This window comes from Physella acuta, unplaced genomic scaffold (genome assembly GCF_028476545.2).
Source record: "Physella acuta isolate Inbredline_101_S28 unplaced genomic scaffold, ASM2847654v3 ptg000365l, whole genome shotgun sequence".
Lineage (NCBI taxonomy): Eukaryota > Metazoa > Mollusca > Gastropoda > Physidae > Physella > Physella acuta.
Window position 1 is genome coordinate 104,136 of NW_026731884.1, and position 23,279 is coordinate 127,414.

At 43.6% G+C, this 23,279-nt stretch overlaps 2 protein-coding genes across 2 annotated transcripts in view; both read right to left on the bottom strand.

Moving 5' to 3' along the window:
- The window catches only part of LOC131941561 (17-beta-hydroxysteroid dehydrogenase type 6), a 28,744-nt gene extending 14,232 nt beyond the window's left edge, over positions 1 to 14,512 (bottom strand). Inside the window, exons 1-2 of the mRNA XM_059300855.1 lie at positions 14,249 to 14,512; positions 5,830 to 6,190 (exon numbers count right to left, since the gene is read on the bottom strand). Of these exons, the coding sequence (XP_059156838.1) occupies positions 5,830 to 6,037 (208 nt within the window). The 5' untranslated portion in view covers positions 6,038 to 6,190; positions 14,249 to 14,512. The remainder of the gene's footprint in view (positions 1 to 5,829; positions 6,191 to 14,248) is intronic.
- Positions 14,513 to 20,512: 6,000 nt separating this feature from the next.
- Positions 20,513 to 22,239, bottom strand: LOC131941555 (NADH dehydrogenase [ubiquinone] iron-sulfur protein 6, mitochondrial). The gene is made up of 4 exons (XM_059300849.1): positions 22,198 to 22,239; positions 21,730 to 21,783; positions 21,191 to 21,310; positions 20,513 to 20,647 (listed from the first exon to the last, which is right to left on the bottom strand). Exons 1-4 carry the CDS (start codon positions 22,237 to 22,239, stop codon positions 20,513 to 20,515), a joined length of 351 nt encoding a protein of 116 aa, XP_059156832.1.
- Between the last annotated feature and the right edge of the window lie 1,040 nt (positions 22,240 to 23,279).

Here is a 23,279-nt window from a genome sequence, read left to right on the forward strand (position 1 = left end):
CTACCCGGCGAGTCGACTAAGTGGCGACCCATCCGTATCCTGAGAGATACTGGTGCGGCTCAGTCATTAATACTGGAGGGAGTCCTACCCCTATCGGCATCTACGGAGACCGGAGATTGTGCGCTGATCCATGGAATAGGACAGGGGGTAAATCGTGTGACCCTCCACCACATCGATATCAAGTCAGATCTCGTCAGTGGACCTGTGATTGTCGGGGTCCAATCTGAATTTCCAGTAGAAGGCATCTCGCTGTTGTTGGGCAATGACCTGGCCGACATAAAAGTGTTCGCCAACCTACATTCCACTCCATTCTCTAACCAACGAACACCGCTAGATGATGACTTGGAGGTAAACACAGTGGGCGCCGTTACCAGAGCCATGAGTTCAAAAACATACCAAGAACCGACTTCCGTTGGAAAAAGAGATGACACTGAGGTAGAATTGGCGGATACATTCCTCGCCAGTTTATATCAACGACAAGACGAAGGGGGAAAACCCACAAAAGAATATTTAATTGAAGAACAGACCAAGGATGTGGAGTTATCCGAACTCCGCGAGAATGCCCAGCCGTTGGAAGAGACTGAACCGGGCCCGTGTGTGTATTATTTGAAAGACGGAATGCTCATGAGAAGATGGAGACCCCCCGAGGCATCGGTAGACGAAGAGTGGAGAGTCCTCCATCAAATTGTCGTTCCGACCAAGTTCCGAAGAGACATTTTGACCTTGGCACACGATACGCCTCTTTCAGGCCATCTAGGAGTAAAAAAGACGTATCAAAGGATAGCGTCACATTTCTTTTGGCCACAATTGAGAAAAGATGTGGCCGAATATTGTCGAACATGCCACACGTGTCAATTAATTGGAAAACCAAATCAAACGATACCACCTGCTCCTCTACATCCGGTTCCGGCCTTCGAAGAACCTTTCAGTCGGATTATCATCGACTGTGTAGGACCACTACCCAAGACCAAATCTGGCCATCAATACTTGTTGACCATAATGTGCGCTGCGACCAGATTTCCAGAAGCTGTTCCTCTCCGGAAAATTAAAACTCCAAACATTGTGAAAGCGTTAATCAAATTTTTTACAGTGTTTGGTCTACCCAGAGAGGTGCAATCCGATCAGGGAACCAATTTTACTGCCAGATTGTTCAAACAAGTGATGAAACAATTGGGAGTAAAACAGTGTATGTCCAGTGCTTATCATCCAGAATCTCAGGGTGCCCTAGAACGATTCCACCAAACACTGAAAAACATGATCCGTACATACTGTTATGACAACGAAAGAGACTGGGACGAAGGAATTCCCATGCTGCTGTTTGCTTCCCGAGAGGCGGTACAGGAATCTCTGGGATTTAGTCCTTTCGAACTGGTGTTTGGCCATACGGTTCGAGGTCCACTGAAATCACTTAAGGATATGTGGATGTCTTCGACCCCAACCGAAGGTCTTCTAGATTACGTCCTTCGATTCAAGAATCAACTAAGTGACGCCTGTTGGCTGGCCCGATCTCACTTGAAACAATCACAGCATAAAATGAAAACATGGTATGATAGGAAGACGAAAGCCCACTCGTTTTCACCGGGGGATGAGGTATTGGTGTTTCTCCCCATACCAGGTCAGACACTGCAAGCCAGATATTTCGGCCCATATGAGGTCGAATCCAAGAACGATGACTTGAATTATGTGATAAAGACCCCCGACAGGAAGAAGAAGAGACAATTGTGCCATGTCAATATGTTAAAGAAATATTTTAAGAGAGAAGAAAGCCAACCAGCCCCAGTGAAGACTGTCGCTATGATAAACGTTTGTGATCCTGAGGATGAGATCCCTACAGAAAAGGCAGGACAATATAAATTAAAAAATTCAGAGATCTTGTCCAATTTACCAGCCAAACTTTCACATCTTTCCACTGACCAACAAGAAGCTGTTACGTCGGTAATTAGAGATTTTGCCACTTTATTTCCTGACATTCCAAACAAGACCAACCTCATTGCTCATGACGTAGATATTGGGTCAGCATCTCCGGTTAAACAACATCCATATAGGGTAAACCCAATCAAGTTGGAGATAATGAGAACAGAAGTGAAGTATATGCTGGAAAATGATATTATTGAACATAGCAAAAGTAACTGGAGTTCCCCGTGTGTTCTAGTACCTAAACACGACGGCAGTTATCGGTTCTGTACCGACTTTAGGAAAGTGAATGCGGTCACTAAAGCTGATTCGTTCCCAATTCCTAGGATAGATGACTTGATAGATCGCATGGGGAATGCCCGTTATGTCACCAAGATAGACATGTTGTCGGGGTATTGGCAGATTCCCCTATCCGATCGAGCCAAGGAAATATCTGCGTTTGCTACTCCTGACGGACTATACCAGTACAAAGTAATGCCCTTTGGTATGAAAAACGCTCCGGCAACATTCCAACGCCTCATCAATAGCCTCATCACAGACTTAGAAAATTCAAGTGCGTACATAGATGACATCATAGTCTGCAGCAATGATTTCGTGAGCCACGTGAAACAAATACGAGCTCTGTTTAATAAACTAGACGAGGCCGGGTTAACAGTTAACCTGAACAAGAGTGAATTTTGCCATGCCACAGTCGAATATCTTGGTCATGTCGTCGGACAAGGACAAGTGAAACCGATCGCTGCTAAGATTCAGGCTATTTCACCTCCCAATGATAAAAAGCAGTTAATGAGGTTTCTGGGGATGGCAGGGTATTATAGGAAATTCTGTGAACAATTTTCAGTGATAGCCGCCCCCTTAACCAACCTTCTCAGAAAAAAAACGCCAAGTTTATTTGGTCACCAGAATGCGAAGAAGCCTTTGTGAGGATTAAAACCATGCTAACTGGCTCTCCGGTATTGGTAACCCCAGATTTTAAACGTCAATGCCGAATAGCTGTGGACGCCAGCGATTCCGGTGTCGGAGCTGTCATATCCCAGTTAGACGAAGAAGAAGTGGAGCATGCGATTTGTTATTTCTCGAAGAAATTTAATAAGCACCAAGCCAATTATTCAACGGTTGAAAAAGAATGTTTGGGCATAATCCTGGCGTTGCAGCAATGGGATTTTTATATCAGTTGTTCGGCTCAACCAATCCTGGTGTTAACGGACCACAACCCCCTGACATTCCTCAACAAGATGAGCACAAAAAAACCAGAGGTTACTCCGGTGGAGTTTATTTTTACAAGAATATCAATTGGACATTAAGCACATAAAGGGGCTACACAATGTCGTGGCTGATGCCTTGTCTCGGTGTTAAATGTTCTGATGAATTGTATTAAAAATTTTGCAGTATATGTTAAATAGTTGTGCAAGATACACCTTAGAAGTGCTGTCTTGTGGTAGTTCTTGGTTTGACGGAGAGAAGCCAAAAAGGAAACGCAGACTAAAACAATACCTAAGAGAGTTGGATGGCCTACTATTCCAAAATTAGAATGAGATACGAAGCTGTAGTATAGGAATAGCTTCTAGCTTTCAGTAATCATCATGTAATAGATTTCTTCAACATTTCTCATTTCATATAACCCCGGAAAGGGTAACTACTGTAAAAAGATTTCACCAAATGAAAAGAAGAAATCTATTTTTTTAAGGGGGGAGGTGTGATGTATTTGTTTATATAAAGTGTGTGTGAGAGTGGCCTCCCCTTGTAGTGGTGTGCAAGCGAGAGAAGAAGTGTGTGAACTGTGTGTGTCAGCGGTGTGTGGTGTAGAGCGAGTGAAGTAGGGAATGTTTTTGTGTACCATGTTCAGTGTTCCCCTGTAGAAGTTGAAAATTATATTGGATTATTACATTTGAACTGTGTTTTAAATTGTGTTATACCTTGTTCCACTATGAAATGGAAAGCTAAGCATAACACCACACATACCCTCTACACCCCACACATACCCTCTACACCCCACACATACCCTCTACACCCCACACATACCCTCTACACCCCACACATACCCTCTACACCCCACACATACCCTCTACACCCCACACATACCCTCTACACCCCACACATACCCTCTACACCCCACACATACCCTCTACACCCCACACATACCCTCTACACCCCACACATACCCTCTACACCCCACACATACCCTCTACACCCCACACATACATTCTACACCACCACACATACCCTCTACACCCCACACATACCCTCTACACCCCACACATACCCTCTACACCCCACACATACCCTCTACACCCCACACATACCCTCTACACCCCACACATACCCTCTACACCCCATACATACCCTCTACACCCCACACATACCCTCTACACCCCACACATACCCTCTACACCCCACACATACCCTCTACACCCCACACATACCCTCTACACCCCACACATACATTCTACACCACCACACATACCCTCTACACCCTCTACACCACCACACATACCCTCTACACCCCATACATACCCTCTACACCCCACACATACCCTCTACACCCTCTACACCCCACACATACCCTCTACACCCCATACATACCCTCTACACCCCACACATACCCTCTACACCCTCTACACCCCACACATACCCTCTACACCCCACACATACCCTCTACACCCCACACACACCCTCTACACCCCACACATACCCTCTACACCCCACACATACCCTCTACACCCTCTACACCCCACACATACCCTCTACACCCCACACATACCCTCTACACCCTCTACACCCCACACATACCCTCTACACCCCACACATACCCTCTACACCCCACACATACCCTCTACACCCCACACATACCCTCTACACCCTCTACACCCCACATATACCCTCTACACCCCACACATACCCTCTACACCCCACACATACCCTCTACACCCCACACATACCCTCTACACCCCATACATACCCTCTACACCCCACACATACCCTCTACACCCTCTACACCCCACATATACCCTCTACACCCCACGCATACCCTCTACACTCCACACATACCCTCTACACCCCACACATACCCTCTACACCCCACATATACCCTCTACACCCCACACATACCCTCTACACTCCACACATACTCGCTACACCCCACACATACCCTCTACACCCCATACATACCCTCTACACCCCACACATACCCTCTACACCCTCTACACCCCACATATACCCTCTACACCCCACGCATACCCGCTACACTCCACACATACTCGCTACACCCCACACATACCCTTTACACCCCACACATACCCTCTACACCCCACACATACCCTCTACACCCCACACATCACAGCCTGCCCTGGTCACGCTGACCTTAGGTCTCTAATTTCTTTCCTTAAAACAAACTTTGTGTAAACAAGAAAAACTACTAACGTCTGCTGTAAAAACTATTCACGTCTGCTAAGTTTCGGGAAGTTGATCCAATGTACACAGTCTAACTACATAGTTTAAGGCTGGGGGGGGGGGGTCATTGCTGCTAGTTAGAAACCTTAAGGCAGGGGGTGGGGTGAGGTAGAGTTGGGGTAGGGGTGGGGTGTGGTAGAGGTGGGGTGGGATGTGGTAGAGGTGGGGTGGGGTGGGATGGGGTGTTGTTGCTAGTTAGAAACCCTAAAAGCCGAGGGTAGGGGTGGGGTAGAGGTGGGGTTTGGCAACCCCGCGTGTCCCCACCCCGCCCCACACATCATGACGTCATACCTAGTGATCAAATTATTTGTTTCAAGTTAGGGACCGTCTAGATAAGCCACGCCCAAAAATTTAACCCCCGCCCCCCTAATTTGCCTAAATAGGTTATTAAAAAGATGAAAAGTATTTTGAACTCTAACCTATAACCTCTAACCTATGACCTCTAACCTATGACCTATGACCTACCTGTGATGAACACGGCCTTGCCGGTAGGGTCGACCCTGACCTTGGGCACCGTGGACCACAGCAGGACACACGCGGCCACCAGCAGCGTGACGTAGAAGACCAGCGGTGAGGTGAGGGCCATCAGGCCACTCAGTGGCCAGGGCCGGTAGATGTAGGCCACCAGGGCCAGGTTGGCCAACAGGATGGACAGGCACGTGCGGAACTTCATCTCGCTCACGTGACCTCAACACGTGACCTAAACACGTGACCTGACAGGCTTGTCTGTCGACAGAGACAGTCCCAGCTGTCTTGGGTTAGATAATCTGTCGGATTTACTGTCTTACTAATCTCTAGTTAATCCATTGTGTGATGATGTCGAGACCTGAAAAAAAAGAATGTGGTCTTTCAGATTTGACAACTACACATAAACATAGGGCGCTTGTATACAAGCATAAAATCGACTACTAGCATACACGCATACAATCGACTACTAGCATACACGCATACAATCGACGACTAGCATACACGCATAACATCAACTACTACCATACACGCATTTCAAAACAAAAGTTCCACGCCACTTTTGTCTCCAACCCATCTGCTATAGTGACGATGTTTCCGAATGTTCTCGAACATTTTAAACAGCGTCTGCGGTGGTACAATAAAACAGATATTTAAAAAAAAAAATCTTAACACCAACAAGCTTTTTAATGCACTGAAAAAAAAAGAAAAAAAACTAATTTATTTTCCTAAATCAAAGCTTTGGTCACTATTGAAATCTTTTACATATTTTAGCGACAAAGCTTTTTTTTAAAAGAAAGAAAATGACTTGATAAGAATACGGGTGAACACATTTGATTGATTCACTTGGTTTGTCTATAGCTCTTCCAAGAGATTTCTCAACACGAACGTCCGGGGGGGGGGGATTATTAAGTTATACGGTGGCTAAAAAGCACCCCCTCCCCCATGACCACCACCATTGTACCCCCGTACATTTGATTAGAACATAGGTCAATCAGTGAGTAAAGCCATGAATGTCAATTTTCCTGTCATTTCAGTACCCTCCCCCATAACTACGACACATCATATGTGATGTCATTGTCATGCCAGAAAAGATGTCATGTTATCAGGATATCGTGCCACAGGGATGTAATGTCACCATGATGTCATGTCACCATGATGTCATGTCACCATGATGTCATGTCACCGTGATTTCATGTCAGCAGAATGTCATGTGACCAGGTTGTCATGTCACCAGGATGTCATGGGACCGGGATGTCAGGTCACCAGGATGTCATGTGACCAGGATGTCATGTCACCAGGATGTCATGGGACCAATACTGTACGACTGCTGATGTCAGCAGTATCGCAGTTAAAACACGAGCTCTGATTGGACAAAACTCACTTGATTCTAAAAATAGAATAGTAAGTATGTTGCAGTCTAAGCGTTTCCTTTGTGTCAGTTCAGTGTGTTACACCATAAGCCATCGTTTGTGTTACACCATAAGCCATCGTTTGTGTAACACCATAAGCCATCGTTTGTGTTACACCATAAGCCATCGTTTGTGTAACACCATAAGCCATCGTTTGTGATACACCATAGGCCATCTTTTGTGTTACACCATAAGCCATCGTTGTGTTACACCATAAGCCATCGTTTGTGTTACACCATAAGCCATCGTTTGTGTTACACCATAAGCCATCGTTGTGTTACACCATAAGCCATCGTTTGTGTTACACCATAAGCCATCGTTTGTGTTACACCATAAGCCATCGTTTGTGTAACACCATAAGCCATCGTTTGTGATACACCATAGGCCATCTTTTGTGTTACACCATAAGCCATCGTTTGTGTTACACCATAAGCCATCGTTTGTGTTACACCATAAGCCATCGTTTGTGTTACACCATAAGCCATCGTTTGTGTTACACCATAAGCCATCGTTTGTGTTACACCATAAGCCATCGTTTGTGTTACACCATAAGCCATCGTTGTGTTACACCATAAACCATCATTTGTGTTACACCATAAACCATCATTTGTGTTACACCATAAGCCATCATTTGTGTTACACCATAAGCCATCGTTTGTGTTACACCATAAGCCATCGTTTGTGTTACACCATAAGCCATCTTTTAAGATACTTTTAACCTGTATTTCAAGTAACGGGTCAAACGTCAGTGTGTGAGTGGGGGGAGGGTGGATGTGGGGGCGTTAGGGTGTGTGAGTGGGGGGAGGGTGGATGTGGGGGCGTTAGGGTGTGTGAGTGGGGGGAGGGTGGATGTGGGGGCGTTAGGGTGTGTGAGTGGGGTAGGACACTGGACGGAAAACGTGTGACTTTACTAGAGCACACAAATTAGAACATATTCATCTGCTGGATGACCACGTGACTCGACCGGAAGCGGAAATGAACGGGGCCAATCAGCAAGCGACACGGGAGACATTTGAGGGACAGACGGATACGTGGGTGGATGGGTGGATGAATTGACTAATGCGGTGGAAAGATGGATAGTTGGATCCAGAGGCGTAGCGAGGGGGGGGGGGGGGGCGGGGGCGCCAAAATGGGTTGGAAAAACAAATCGAGGGTTGCAAATCAAAAGTTTGTCCCAGGGCGCCGGGAAGGGTCGCTACGCCTCTAGTTGGATGGCAGGTCACGTGTTGTAAGCAGCCCTGGCTGGGCTGATACTAAACAACTCCCAGTGGTGTGTCAGACGAGTTGTTGCTCCTCGGGATAGACATAGGATAGACTTGGGGTAAACTTAGGATAGACTTAGGATAGACTTAGGATAGACCTAGGATAGACTTAGGATAAATTTAGGATAGACTTAGGATAAACTAAGGATAAACTTAGGATAGACTTAGGATAGACTTAGGATAGACTTAGGATAGACTTAGGATAGACTTAGGATAAACTTAGGATAGACTTAGGATAAACTTAGGATAGACTTAGGATAGACAGGATAGACATAAGATAAACTTAGGATAGACTTAGGATAGACAGGATAGACTTAAGATAAACTTAGGATAGACTTAGGATAGACAGGATATACTTAAGATAAACTTAGGATAGACTTAGGATAGACAGGATAGACTTAAGATAAACTTAGGATAGACTTAGGATAGACAGGATAGACTTAAGATAAACTTAGGATAGACTTAGGATAAACTTAGGATAACCAAGGACAGCTTGTGATAATACCCGATGACGTCAAAGAACACGTCCTATTTTTATACAGGTCAATAGGTCAAGTTCATCTGGTCCAAGGTTTTGAATCGTGTTGATAATTTTGATGTGTGTGTGTGTGTGTTTATGTGGGTGTGCCTCTGTGTGTAAGTGTACGTGCCTGTGTATGTGTGTGTATCTATGTGTGAGAGTCTGTGTGTATCTATGTATGTGTCTCTGTTTATGTGTTCCATTGGATATCTGGATCACACGTTACTGTTATCATATGCATATTTATTTAGGCTTATGTTAATAGACAAATAGGCATATGTTTGTATGTTTGCTAAAGAAGGCAAATGTATGTTGAACATCACCACAGTGGCTCTACTTCATCTAGACCAGTAGAGGGTTGAAACCTTCAAGCCACTTTCTGAGAGTTTTCTAGAACTCTGCGACACGTGTGCGCCGTGCTGGAAGAGGCAACCGTGTGAACCAACTACCTCTCCTATATGTGGTGGGTTAGCATTGGTTAGACAGTGGTGGGGTGTGGTGAAATTAGGGGGGGGGGGGGTAGCATGAAGGAGTGGGGGTAACTCGCACGTAAGGTGTGGGGGGTGGGGGTAATTCGCACGTAAGGTGTGGGGGTGGGGGTAATTCGCACGTAAGGTGTGGGGGTGCAGTAAATAAAAGGCAAACAGGGCAGTGGCGGAACTAGAAAAAAAAGGCCACCCCGCAAAGAAATTTTTTGGGCCCCATATATACATATATATATATATATATATATATATATATATATATATATATATATATATATATATATATATATATATATATATATATATGTTTAAACAAAATACGAAAATACTAACATAGAGTACTCATTTCGGGGTTGTTCGGGTTTTTTAAAAATTCTTAGCTTTGAAAAAAAATTAAAACAAGTTACAACAACACGTTCAGTTGTATGAGTGCTATTAGTCTGATATGAAAATCTCTGTTTAAATATCTGTTTTCTATAATGCTTCCTGTAAGCAATTAGGTCAAAAGAATATGAAGCATGAAAGCTTTGTATTTGTAATAGTTTCTTACGCTATGTTTATGTTCATGTTTTTTTTTGTATTTATATTATTAGTTTTAAATACATTTCATTTTTATGCTTTGTCATTCTTTATAATGTTTTTTTTAAAATAATAACTAAGAGAAGTAATTGCTCTTTAATTTGTTTAGTGCAAATCTATTAAAGGGGGCTTAAGAGCGCACATATTTGACTATTTAAAAAAGGGAGATAAATCATGGAAGTGGTTAGAACGTTTACCTATCTTTCACGCGATGGATTTATTTTCAAAAGAATTTTGCCGACAACAGCGTGTGTTTAATTGTAGGAGAAAAAAAGAGGACTCGGGATGGTGTTTATAGAATAACGATAATCCAACCGCAGCTACAGTCTTCTTTTTACAAAACACAACCATCAAGTCAAAAATGCAAGAAAATAATTTTTTTAAGCTGTAAAAAAAAAATTGATTATGGTCGACTGTGGGCCCCTAAACGGCCCGGGCCCCCCCGCACTGCGGGGTCTAGCGGCACTGTAGTTCCGCCCCTGAAACAGGGATGGAGGAGGTCGACGGTCACGCATGACTTCACCAACACAAAAATAACAGGAGCGACCCCCCCCCCCCCTGTCTTTAAGCCCGGGTACCAGACAAGCGAGTTATCTCCCTGTCCTGTTCCCTTAAGAGTGGGACAAGACCCCCCCCCCCTAATAGTGGGACAAGACAACCCCCCCAATAGTGGGACAAGACCCCCCCCAATAGTGGGACAAGACCCCCCCCCCTAATAGTGGGACAAGACAACCCCCCCCCCCCCCAATAGTGGGACAAGACCCCCCCCCCCCCAATAGTAGGAAAAGACCCCCCCCCCCCCCAATAGTGGGACAAGACCCCCTCCAATAGTGGGACAAGACCCCCCCCCCCATAGTGGGACAAGACCCCCCCAATAGTGGGGACAAGACCCCCCCCCCCCAATAGTAGGACAAGACCCCCCCCCCCCAATAGTGGGACAAGACCCCACCAATAGTGGGACAAGACCCCCCCCCCCCAATATTAGGACAAGACCCCCCCCCAATAGTGGGACAAGACCCCCCCCCCAATAGTGGGACAAGACCCCACCAACATCAACACGAACTTTGACTTTGGGCTGCAGACAAATACACGTGACAGTCGGTCATGTGTTTACATGTCATCATTTGGATTGACATATAAACGTTCCGCGTCACATGTCATTTGAAGAGACATATAAATGTTTTGTGTAACATGTCATTTGTAGTTAATATTGAAAACGATCGGTTTTTAATCTATTTATATCCTTCCCCCCCCCCCCCTCCCTCCCCCCTCCCGCACAGCGATTCTTCTAGCCCTCTCTGATGGAAACTCCCCCCCCCCCCCTTATAAATGTATAAACAGAAGGGAACACCACGTGATGTAAACAAACCCAACCCCTCCCAGCGCTGTTTATACGAGTTAAAAGTAGGTCAGTTCCCAGGTCCCCCCCCCCCCCCCCCCACAGGTTACCTGAGATATTTGGCGCAAGTTATTCCATCAGTTTGCACCTTGTGTCATTCTCGGATCAAAACTTTCGAATTGCTCAAACAATTCGTGTGTAACGTTAGTGTATTGGTAGACCAGTTGAAATGTTTTCTCATCAGCTAGTAAACAAATAATCACGTAAACAAAGGTACTCGTAAAAAACAAGTCTAGTGGCTGTTGAAATGTGTGTAGTGGCTAGGGGGACGCTGGTGAGGGTGGGGTGGGGGGGGGGGGGGGGTGGCGCCCCAAGCATCGACCCCTGAGGTCACCAAAAGAGGTGAGGTAGAGAAAATACTTTCAACTGACCCATTACAGTTGTCTTACTGAAGTAACCGAGTAACGAACTGACCCATTACAGTTGTCTTACTGAAGTAACCGAGTAACAAACTGACCCATTACAGTTGTCTTACTGAAGTATACCGAGTAACGAACTGACCCATTACAGTTGTCTTACTGAAGTAACCGAGTAGCAAACTGACCCATTACAGTTGTCTTACTGAAGTATACCGAGTTACGCTCTGAAACACCCCACTGCGCCATGTTGTGACGTAACTGATTCCTAAATTTAAAAGCTTCTCTCAAACAATACAGAACACACTTGCTAGCGTAGTGGGCTTTTGTCAGACACCACCATAGCATTTCTGACATAGACGTATTTACACACATACACACACATATACACACATACACACATACATACACACGCTACGCCTCTGACAATGAGTTCACCACTAGACACTAATTTAAACCAGCACAGTTGTCAATGAGGTGGTTTCCCAAATCCCAACCTCTACTTACAGTTACATATATTATGATATATCCCAGACGAGCGAGAAAGCCGGGTTTTTCTCTCCTAAATCTTCCTCTTCCTGTTTGTTAACAAACTGTATCTAAACACCGCTAGTCATTAGCCCACGTGATAATCTCGGTCACATGCGGGGGCGGGGAATGTCAAGGAGTTCAAATTTAAAGTTTTAAAATTAGTTCAGTTTAGCAATACATAGATCTGTAGCAAATTTTCAAATAGTAGGTATCGACGTCAGTACGAGTATCGATATCCTGCTGGTATCGATGTCACACTTAATATCGATACGACTCAGAAAGTGAAAGTTGACCTCCCTAGTGTCACATCGTGGGGAGGGGGGGGGGGAGTGGAGCTTTTGGATGGACTTGCTAGGGCGATCTAACGTAAAAAAAAAAACAACGAACGTCTTTGATATAGGCCATAACTTCACCAAAACACGCCCCTTTTTGCTTGAAACCACGCCTCCTCCCGCCTGTAGTGTTCCTGGTCACTCTGCCGGCTTTAAAAGTTCAACAATTTAGTGTTGGCAGAATGGTAGGTACAGCACGGTACAATTTAGTGTTGGCAGAATGGTAGGTACAGCACGGTACAATTTAGTGTTGGCAGAATGGTAGGTACAGCACGGTACAATTTAGTGTTTGCAGAATGGTAGGTACAGCACGGTACAACTCAGTGTTGGCAGAATGGTAGGTACAGCACGGTACAACATAGAGGGTACAGTATGGCTAGCACGGTACAAAATAGAGGGTACAGTATGGCTAGCACGGTACAGAATAGAGGGTACAGTATGGCTAGCACGGTACAACATAGAGGGTACAGTATGGCTAGCACGGTACAAAATAGAGGGTACAGTATGGCTAGCACGGTACAAAATAGAGGGTACAGTATGGCTAGCACGGTACAACATAGAGGGTACAGTATGGCTAGCACGGTACAAAATAGAGGGTACAGTATGGCTAGCACGGTACAAAATAGAGGGTACATTAAGGCTAACACGGTACAACATAGAGGGTACAGTATGGCTAGCACGGTACAAAATAGAGGGTACAGTATGGCTAGCACGGTACAACATAGAGGGTACAGTATGGCTAGCACGGTACAAAATAGAGGGTACAGTATGGCTAGCACGGTACAAAATAGAGGGTACATTAAGGCTAACACGGTACAGAATAGAGGGTACAGTATGGCTAGCACGGTACAACATAGAGGGTACAGTATGGCTAGCACGGTACAAAATAGAGGGTACAGTATGGCTAGCACGGTACAACATAGAGGGTACAGTATGGCTAGCACGGTACAACATAGAGGGTACAGTATGGCTAGCACGGTACAGAATAGAGGGTACAGTATGGCTAGCACGGTACAACATAGAGGGTACAGTATGGCTAGCACGGTACAGAATAGAGGGTACAGTATGGCTAGCACGGTACAACATAGAGGGTACAGTATGGCTAGCACGGTACAGAATAGAGGGTACAGTATGGCTAGCACGGTACAAAGTACAACATAGAGGGTACAGTATGGCTAGCACGGTACAAAGTACAACATAGAGGGTACAGTATGGCTAGCAAGCTACATGGAATTCCAACAAGTTATAGTGGTACACATACATAACGTCACCGACAAAAAGACATAAACACACCTCTTGTACGCAGAAGATGAATGTACACAACAATTGTACACAGAAGAAACACATGAATGTACACAACAATTGTACACAGAAGATACACATGAATGTACACAACAATTGTACACAGATACACTCTAATCTGCTTGTACTGTAGCCAGCCTCGATCAACTCTACTGCAGCTGGTTTACCCACGTTTCATTGCAGTACATCAGACCCCATTGCTCTAATTAGCTAACCTAACCTAATTGAAAGCTTCACTTACATGTGCCTCTGAACGTAATCACAACAAGAAATGAAAAGTTGATCCCAACTTGAAATGGACCTCTAATTTACTCTAAACTGAGACAAATATCCTCTCCAGTTGCAGGTGCAATAACTCGAGTAATTTGCGGCGAATGTTGGAGTTGTCGAACCTGTCAGGTCGAGCCGTTAAGCCAGGACTAAATGGCTGCGACACTCAAGGCGACCCGCGGCGAGAGGGGGGGAACTAGGGCACACGGGAACGGCAGATTTAGCGTCCCGCGGACTGTGAAGGCACACGGCGCAGTAGAGACTGTGAACAGACAGCAGACGTTAACTGTGGCCCATCCGTCATGGCTTTACTGCCACCAGCAGGGGCGGCGCCGAGGTGGGCACATTCTCCCACAGGGTGGGGCTGCACATCTCGGGGTGCGTGGTGTGTGCACCCGCTCAAGTGGGAAGTGGGGGGGGGGGGAGACTTGAGGAAAGGGAGGTGATGCTGGTATAACGCTGCACAACTGAGGTGCACAACTGAGGTGCACACATTTCGTTTCTAGAATACTAACACCGTAAACAGGAACAATGTTTTGTTTATTCCAGATTCATGTTTTACAAATCTCTCTCCACCGCTTTATTAGAGGTAGGCCAATTTGTTTTGTAACTAAATCTAGATCGAGATTGTATTATTTTTAGTTTCAGACGGCGACTGTGCTGCATTATAAAAGGATTTTTATGGATTAGGAAAGAATAAATAATTTTGTGCTTTTATTTTTGTGTGGGGGAATGTTGGGTGGGGGACTGTTGTGTGGGGGATTGTTGGGTGGGGTTATTGTGTAGGGAATGTCGTATATTGACTTTGAACTTAAGAAGTGAAACAACACGACTGTCTAAATCTATTCGAGAATGTTCTTTTGGAAAATGTTTGGGGAAAATTACACTATCACCACGGACAGTGACGGATAAACGTGACACCACGGACAGTGACGGATAAACGTGACACCACGGACAGTGACGGGTAAACGTGACACCACGGACAGTGACGGATAAACGTGACACCACGGACAGTGACGGATAAACGTGACACCACGGACAGTGACGGGTAAACGTGACACCACGGACAGTGACGGATAAACGTGACACCACGGACAGTGACGGATAAACGTGACACCACGGACAGTGACGGATAAACGTGACACCACGGACAGTGACGGATAAACGTGACACCACGGACAGTGACGGGTAAACGTGACACCACGGACAGTGACGGATAAACGTGACACCACGGACAGTGACGGATAAACGTGACACCACGGACAGTGACGGATAAACGTGACACCACGGACAGTACGGACAGTGACGGATAAACGTGACACCACGGACAGTGACGGATAAACGTGACACTACGGACAGTGACGGATAAACGTGACACTACGGACAGTGACGGATAAACGTGAGTACTGATTGGTGTGGAGCGGGGATGAAGATGGAGGCCCAGAACTGGATCATATCGTTAAAATAGAAAATGCGTTTGAAATAGTTTCAAATTAACGCTAACCACATTCTTGGCGCAGCTTATTACGGTGAGGTGAACAGTAACGTGTTAATTAAATTAATTAAATGAAATACTCCAGCCGTAAACACACACACACACTACTCCAGCCGTAAACACACACACACACACAAGGAAGCCACAAACAAATCTCAGGCGACCTAACAGGGGGACTTTAAGAGAACTTTCTAGAAAACTTCCTGCAGAGGCTGGGGTTAAACAAACACAAATTGAATCAGCTCATCAATTAGAAAGGTATTAGAACTTTTTTCACACGCTAGACGATTTACCTGCTGCTAACGAAATCTGTAGCACCCCCCCCCCCCCTCCCCGCCAACAACACTCTTCAAGTTTGCTACAGGGAAATCTATGATTGTTACTTCCCTTTATCTGTGCTGCAGCTATTTTGTTTTAGTTCTAGTTGACTTTTTGACCACTTTAATTAGCCCAGTATTTAGCCAACTTTAATTAGCCAGTATTTGGCCAACTTTAATTAATTAGACCAGTTAAGGTCGGAGTGGTCTAGCGGTAGAGAGCTGGACTGCTAACCCGTAAGTCTCGAGTTCGAATCCGGGTTCAAGTCAGTAAACCGTCCCTGAGTCCACCCAACTCTGATGGGTACCTAACTCACGTTAGGGAAAGTAAAGGCGGCTGGGCATAGTGCTGACCACACTATCTCTTCATATGCCGAGGTCATAGAAACAAGTGAACTCTACTTCACTTGCCTCATAGACCGTCAGGTTTGAAAAGGGAACTTTACTAATTAAACCAGTATTTGACCAACTTTAATTAGCCCAGCATTGGAACAGCTTTAATTAGCGAAGTATTTGACCAACTTTAATTAGCCCAGCATTGGAACAGCTTTAATTAGCGAAGTATTTGACCAACTTTAATTAGCCCAGCATTGGAACAGCTTTAATTAGCGAAGTATTTGACCAACTTTAATTAGCCCAGCATTGGAACAGCTTTAATTAGCGAAGTATTTGACCAACTTTAATTAGCCCAGCATTGGAACAGCTTTAATTAGCGAAGTATTTGACCAGTTTTAATTAGCGAAGTATTTGACCAGTTTTAATTAGCGAAGTATTTGGCCAACTTTAATTAGCCAAGTATTTGACCAACTTTAATTAGCCAAGTATTTGACCAACTTTGATTAGCGAAGTAAATAAAACAACGGCAGCCTTATCAGGTGGACCCCACATTATGTTTCTATAGCAACCAGTTCATGTTGGTACACTAACCAGTGCATCTTATTCTCTCCATGTTTCCATAGCAACCATTGGAGATCTAAAGATGCTGTGTCTCTAGTTTGTTGATGTCTCAAGTTTGTTGATGTTGTCTAAAGTTTGTTGATGTCTCAAGTTTGTTGATGTTGTCTCAAGTTTGTTGATGTTGTCTCGAGTTTGTTGATGTTGTCTCAAGTTTGTTGATGTTGTCTCAAGTTTGTTGATGTTGTCTCAAGTTTTTGATGTTGTCTCAAGTTTGTTGATGTTGTCTCAAGTTTGTTGATGTTGTCTCAAGTTTGTTGATGTTGTCTCAAGTTTGTTGATGTTGTCTCGAGTTTGTTGATGTTGTCTCAAGTTTGTTGATGTTGTCTCAAGTTTGTTGATGTTGTCTCAAGTTTGTTGATGTCTCAAGTTTGTTGATGTCTCAAGTTTGTTGATGTTGTCTCAAGTTTGTTGATGTTGTCTCAAGTTTGTTGATGTTGTCTCAAGTTTGTTGATGTTGTCTCAAGTTTGTTGATGTCTCAAGTTTGTTGATGTTGTCTCAAGTTTGTTGATGTTGTCTCAAGTTTGTTGATGTCTCAAGTTTGTTGATGTTGTCTCAAGTTTGTTGATGTTGTCTCAAGTTTGTTGATGTCTCAAGTTTGTTGATGTTGTCTCAAGTTTGTTGATGTTGTCTCAAGTTTGTTGATGTTGTCTCAAGTTTGTTGATGTCTCAAGTTTGTTGATGTTGTCTCAAGTTTGTTGATGTTGTCTCAAGTTTGTTGATGTCTCAAGTTTGTTGATGTTGTCTCAAGTTTGTTGATGTTGTCTCAAGTTTGTTGATGTTGTCTCAAGTTTGTTGATGTTGTCTCAAGTTTGTTGATGTTGTCTCAAGTTTGTTGATGTTGTCTCAAGTTTGTTGATGTCTCAAGTTTGTTGATGTTGTCTCAAGTTTTTGATGTTGTCTCAAGTTTGTTGATGTCTCAAGTTTGTTGATGTTGTCTCAAGTTTTTGATGTTGTCTCAAGTTTGTTGATGTCTCAAGTTTGTTGATGTTGTCTCAAGTTTGTTGATGTTGTCTGTTGATGTTGTCTCAAGTTTGTTGATGTTGTCTCAAGTTTGTTGATGTTGTCTGTTGATGTTGTCTCAAGTTTGTTGATGTTGTCTCAAGTTTGTTGATGTCTCAAGTTTGTTGATGTTGTCTCAAGTTTGTTGATGTTGTCTGTTGATGTTGTCTCAAGTTTGTTGATGTTGTCTCAAGTTTGTTGATGTTGTCTCAAGTTTGTTGATGTCTCAAGTTTGTTGATGTTGTCTCAAGTTTGTTGATGTCTCAAGTTTGTTGATGTCTCAAGTTTGTTGATGTTGTCTCAAGTTTGTTGATGTTGTCTGTTGATGTTGTCTCAAGTTTGTTGATGTTGTCTCAAGATTGTTGATGTTGTCTCAAGTTTGTTGATGTCTCAAGGTTGTTGATGTTGTCTCAAGTTTGTTGATGTTGTCTCAAGTTTGTTGATGTTGTCTCAAGTTTGTTGATGTTGTCTCAAGTTTGTTGATGTCTCAAGTTTGTTGATGTTGTCTCAAGTTTGTTGATGTTGTCTCAAGTTTGTTGATGTTGTCTCAAGTTTGTTGATGTCTCAAGTTTGTTGATGTCTCAAGTTTGTTGATGTTGTCTCAAGTTTGTTGATGTTGTCTCAAGTTTGTTGATGTTGTCTCAAGTTTGTTGATGTCTCAAGTTTGTTGATGTTGTCTCAAGTTTGTTGATGTTGTCTCAAGTTTGTTGATGTTGTCTCAAGTTTGTTGATGTTGTCTCAAGTTTGTTGATGTTGTCTCAAGTTTGTTGATGTTGTCTCAAGTTTGTTGATGTTGTCTCAAGTTTGTTGATGTCTCAAGTTTGTTGATGTTGTCTCAAGTTTGTTGATGTCTCAAGTTTGTTGATGTTGTCTCAAGTTTGTTGATGTTGTCTCAAGTTTGTTGATGTTGTCTCAAGTTTGTTGATGTCTCAAGTTTGTTGATGTTGTCTCAAGTTTGTTGATGTTGTCTCAAGTTTGTTGATGTTGTCTCAAGTTTGTTGATGTTGTCTCAAGTTTGTTGATGTTGTCTCAAGTTTGTTGATGTTGTCTCAAGTTTGTTGATGTTGTCTCAAGTTTGTTGATGTCTCAAGTTTGTTGATGTCTCAAGTTTGTTGATGTTGTCTCAAGTTTGTTGATGTTGTCTGTTGATGTTGTCTCAAGTTTGTTGATGTTGTCTCAAGTTTGTTGATGTCTCAAGTTTGTTGATGTTGTCTCAAGTTTGTTGATGTTGTCTCAAGTTTGTTGATGTTGTCTCAAGTTTGTTGATGTTGTCTCAAGTTTGTTGATGTCTCAAGTTTGTTGATGTTGTCTCAAGTTTGTTGATGTTGTCTCAAGTTTGTTGATGTTGTCTCAAGTTTGTTGATGTTGTCTCAAGTTTGTTGATGTCTCAAGTTTGTTGTCTCAAGTTTGTTGATGTTGTCTCAAGTTTGTTGATGTTGTCTCAAGTTTGTTGATGTTGTCTCAAGTTTGTTGATGTTGTCTCAAGTTTGTTGATGTTGTCTCAAGTTTGTTGATGTTGTCTCAAGTTTGTTGATGTTGTCTCAAGTTTGTTGATGTCTCAAGTTTGTTGATGTCTCAAGTTTGTTGATGTTGTCTCAAGTTTGTTGATGTTGTCTCAAGTTTGTTGATGTTGTCTGTTGATGTTGTCTCAAGTTTGTTGATGTTGTCTCAAGTTTGTTGATGTCTCAAGTTTGTTGATGTCTCAAGTTTGTTGATGTTGTCTCAAGTTTGTTGATGTTGTCTGTTGATGTTGTCTCAAGTTTGTTGATGTTGTCTCAAGTTTGTTGATGTCTCAAGTTTGTTGATGTTGTCTGTTGATGTTGTCTCAAGTTTGTTGATGTTGTCTCAAGTTTGTTGATGTTGTCTCAAGTTTGTTGATGTTGTCTCAAGTTTGTTGATGTTGACAGCCATGAGGATGCTATACATTCCCCCCCCCCCCCCTATAGGATGGTGTGGCCTAGCGGTAGAGCGCTAGACTGCTAACCCAAAAGTCTCATGTTTGAATCTGGGTTGAAGTCCCTGGAACGTCCACCCAGCTCTGATGGGTACCTGACTCACGTCAGGAAACGTAAAGACAGCTGGGCATAGAGCTGACCACATTATCTCTTGGTATGCACAAGTCAAGAAACACATCTGTCCAATGGATTGCTGGGTGTAAAGATGAAATTTGTCCTTTTGTTTACCTACCCCCCCCCCCCCTCATCAAGTAACTGCTATGCTGAAATATGTGAACACACAAACTGACCAATCCATTTGCTATATTATTTATTGTCAACATCAAATTTGTAGCTGTACACACAACACACGTACACACACACACACAGGTTGACTGATATGTACACAGGCTGGTCAGTGGTCAGACCAAGACTCAGTACACCTAGAGTGCCATCAACTCATGTACCACAGGACAGCACACAGATCTGGAGTTGACCCTCCCATCTCTACATACAGACATGACGTGTGAGTTTATCTTGAGTCTCCCCTCATCTGTTCCAGGTATTCTTCATACGTGATACTCGGCCCATGCACTTTTTCATCGTAAAATTTCTTCTGGATAAATTTTCTCCCGGAGTAACCACAGACACCCACCTCAGGTTTATCCTGGGGGAGAGAGAACATTCAGATGGTTAGAAAACAGGGAGCTCAAGTCAGATGGTTAGAAAACAGGGAGCTCAAGTCAGATGGTTAGAAAACAGGGAGCTTAAGTCAGATGGTTACAAAACAGGGAGCTCAAGTCAGATGGTTAGAAAACAGGGAGCTCAAGTCAGATGGTTAGAAAACAGGGAGCTCAAGTCAGATGGTTAGAAAACAGGGAGCTCAAGTCAGATGGTTAGAAAACAGGGAGCTTAAGTCAGATGGTTAGAAAACAGGGAGCTCAAGTCAGATGGTTAGAAAAAAGGAAGCTTAAGTCAGATGGTTAGAAAACAGGGAGCTTAAGTCAGATGGTTAGAAAACAGGAAGCTCAAGTCAGATGGTTAGAAAACAGGGAGCTCAAATTACATCAAAGAACATCATCTAACTAACCCTACAATACCAACCATACCTAGAATACCATCCCCACAATATCATCCCCACAATACCATCCCTAGAATACCATCCCTACTAACCCAACAATACCATCCCCACAATACTATCCCTACTCACAAGATTGATGTAGACCTTAGGATGACCCAAGGCTCCGCAGCTGTTGGACCAGACGTGAGATTTGTTGACCACAACCACAGGATCCTCCGCTATCAACTCGATGGCCCAGTTAGGATTGATCTGACAGTTGGAAACAACAACCAGTTTTACAACTTTTGATACACAACAACCCGTTTTACAACTTTTGATACACAACAACCCGTTTTACAACTTTTGATACACAACATCCAGTTTTACAACTTTTGATACACAACATCCAGTTTTACAACTTTTGATCCAGTCACAACCCAATGGTCCAGTTACAACCCAGCTATTGTACAACCCAATGGTCCAGTCACAACCCAGCTATTGTACAACCCAATGATCCAGTCACAACCCAGCTATTGTACAACCCAGCTATTGTACAACCCAATGATCCAGTCACAACCCAGCTATTGTACAACCCAGCTATTGTACAACCCAGCTATTGTACAACCCAATGATCCAGTCACAACCCAGCTATTGTACAACCCAATCATCCAGAAATCAATGAACCTTACCAGTTTATCCCTGTCCACAAAACGAATATTCCTGTAGTCATCTTTGTCATAAACCTGTATGTAAATTGACAGAAAGATCTCAAGTTTCATCAAATCAACCAGAGAAAACTAAATCATATAAGCTTACTCTTAATTATCCTAAACATGGTACCACAAATTTCCTTCAAATACCTTAGCCTGTCTTAATACTTTTTCATTTAATTATTATATCCGTAAGCAGAGCCGGCGTTAGGGGGTGGCAAACGGGGCGGTCGCCCTAGGCCCCGCGCTTGAAGGGGCCCCGCGCTTCAGCATTGTCATTGTTATTCGAATTAGTTTGTAAACTTAAATAAGTCTTTCTGAATTCAATTGGGAAAACCTAAATGGTCGAATACTGACGTTGTTGATTGTTATAACTGAAACCACGGTTGATGTCACAGTGTTATCACCCACCTGAACTGGGAAAAGCCGTAATTCGATACAAAATACAGTGTCACACCTCGCTGTGTGCTGGGTACGGCCGCCTCGCATTTTGCCCGAGGTGACTGGAAATAGTTTGACGCGAATTAGACCCCGACCCGAAAAGATATGTACATTTGGGAAACAAGTAAAGAGATACCCTATTGTATGCGAGCCGACAAAGACGTTCTTTTAGTGAGCTGTGGGGATGTCTGTAGTAGGGGGTCATCCATAAATGACGTCACACTCGTAGGGGGGAGGGGGGGTCCGTAATTTTGTGACGATGTATGATGAGGGGGAGGGGGGGGGGGTCAGATGTTGCGACGTCACATTTTTGCATTATAAAAAAGCAATGTTAGAAAACGAATTTTAGACGTTATTTCGCGTTTTAGATAACTGTTTTAATCAATTGTAGCAGTTTAGACAAGATTTTGGAAAAATATCGATGTTTTTAAAAAATTCAACTGCAATTTTGAGGGGGGGGGTTGTGGGTTGAGGTGTGTACGTCATTTTAGGGGGGGGGGGGTCTGGCTTTTTGTGACGACGTGTGACGGAGGGGAGGGGGGGAGGTGAAAATCGTCAAAAAAAGCGTGACGTCATTTATGGATGACCCCTAGACAGTAAATGACATGATGAACGCTAGTCCTGACTTTCTTGTTGTAGTTGGCGTATATGTACCTACTTGTCTTGGTATAACATAATTAACATTCAGTTGAGTGCAGAAGGGGTGGGAGAAGGGTAAGGGGGGCGGGGGGGGGGGGGGGAGGGGGAGGCCATGGGGATCTACATCAGTGGGGCATTAAACAAAGTGATTTTTTTTTAAATTTTTTGGGGGGAAGAAAGTTAAAAGTGTTATTAGGTTGTCATTTCTAGGATTCATCCGTTCCAAGACAGAATGATTAATTTCCCGACTTCATCCATATTGTATTATTCATGCTTCTGCGAATTGTCCTCGTCGCACAACTTTTATGTAGGAAGGGGAATCGTTGAAGGCATTGAAGGGTAGAGACTTAGTAGTTATTGATATTCCCCTAATAAACGCGGTCTTTCAATTTGTATCTGATACTTTGGTGAACTTTAACGACATTTGTAGAGTGATTAAGCCCATTTTT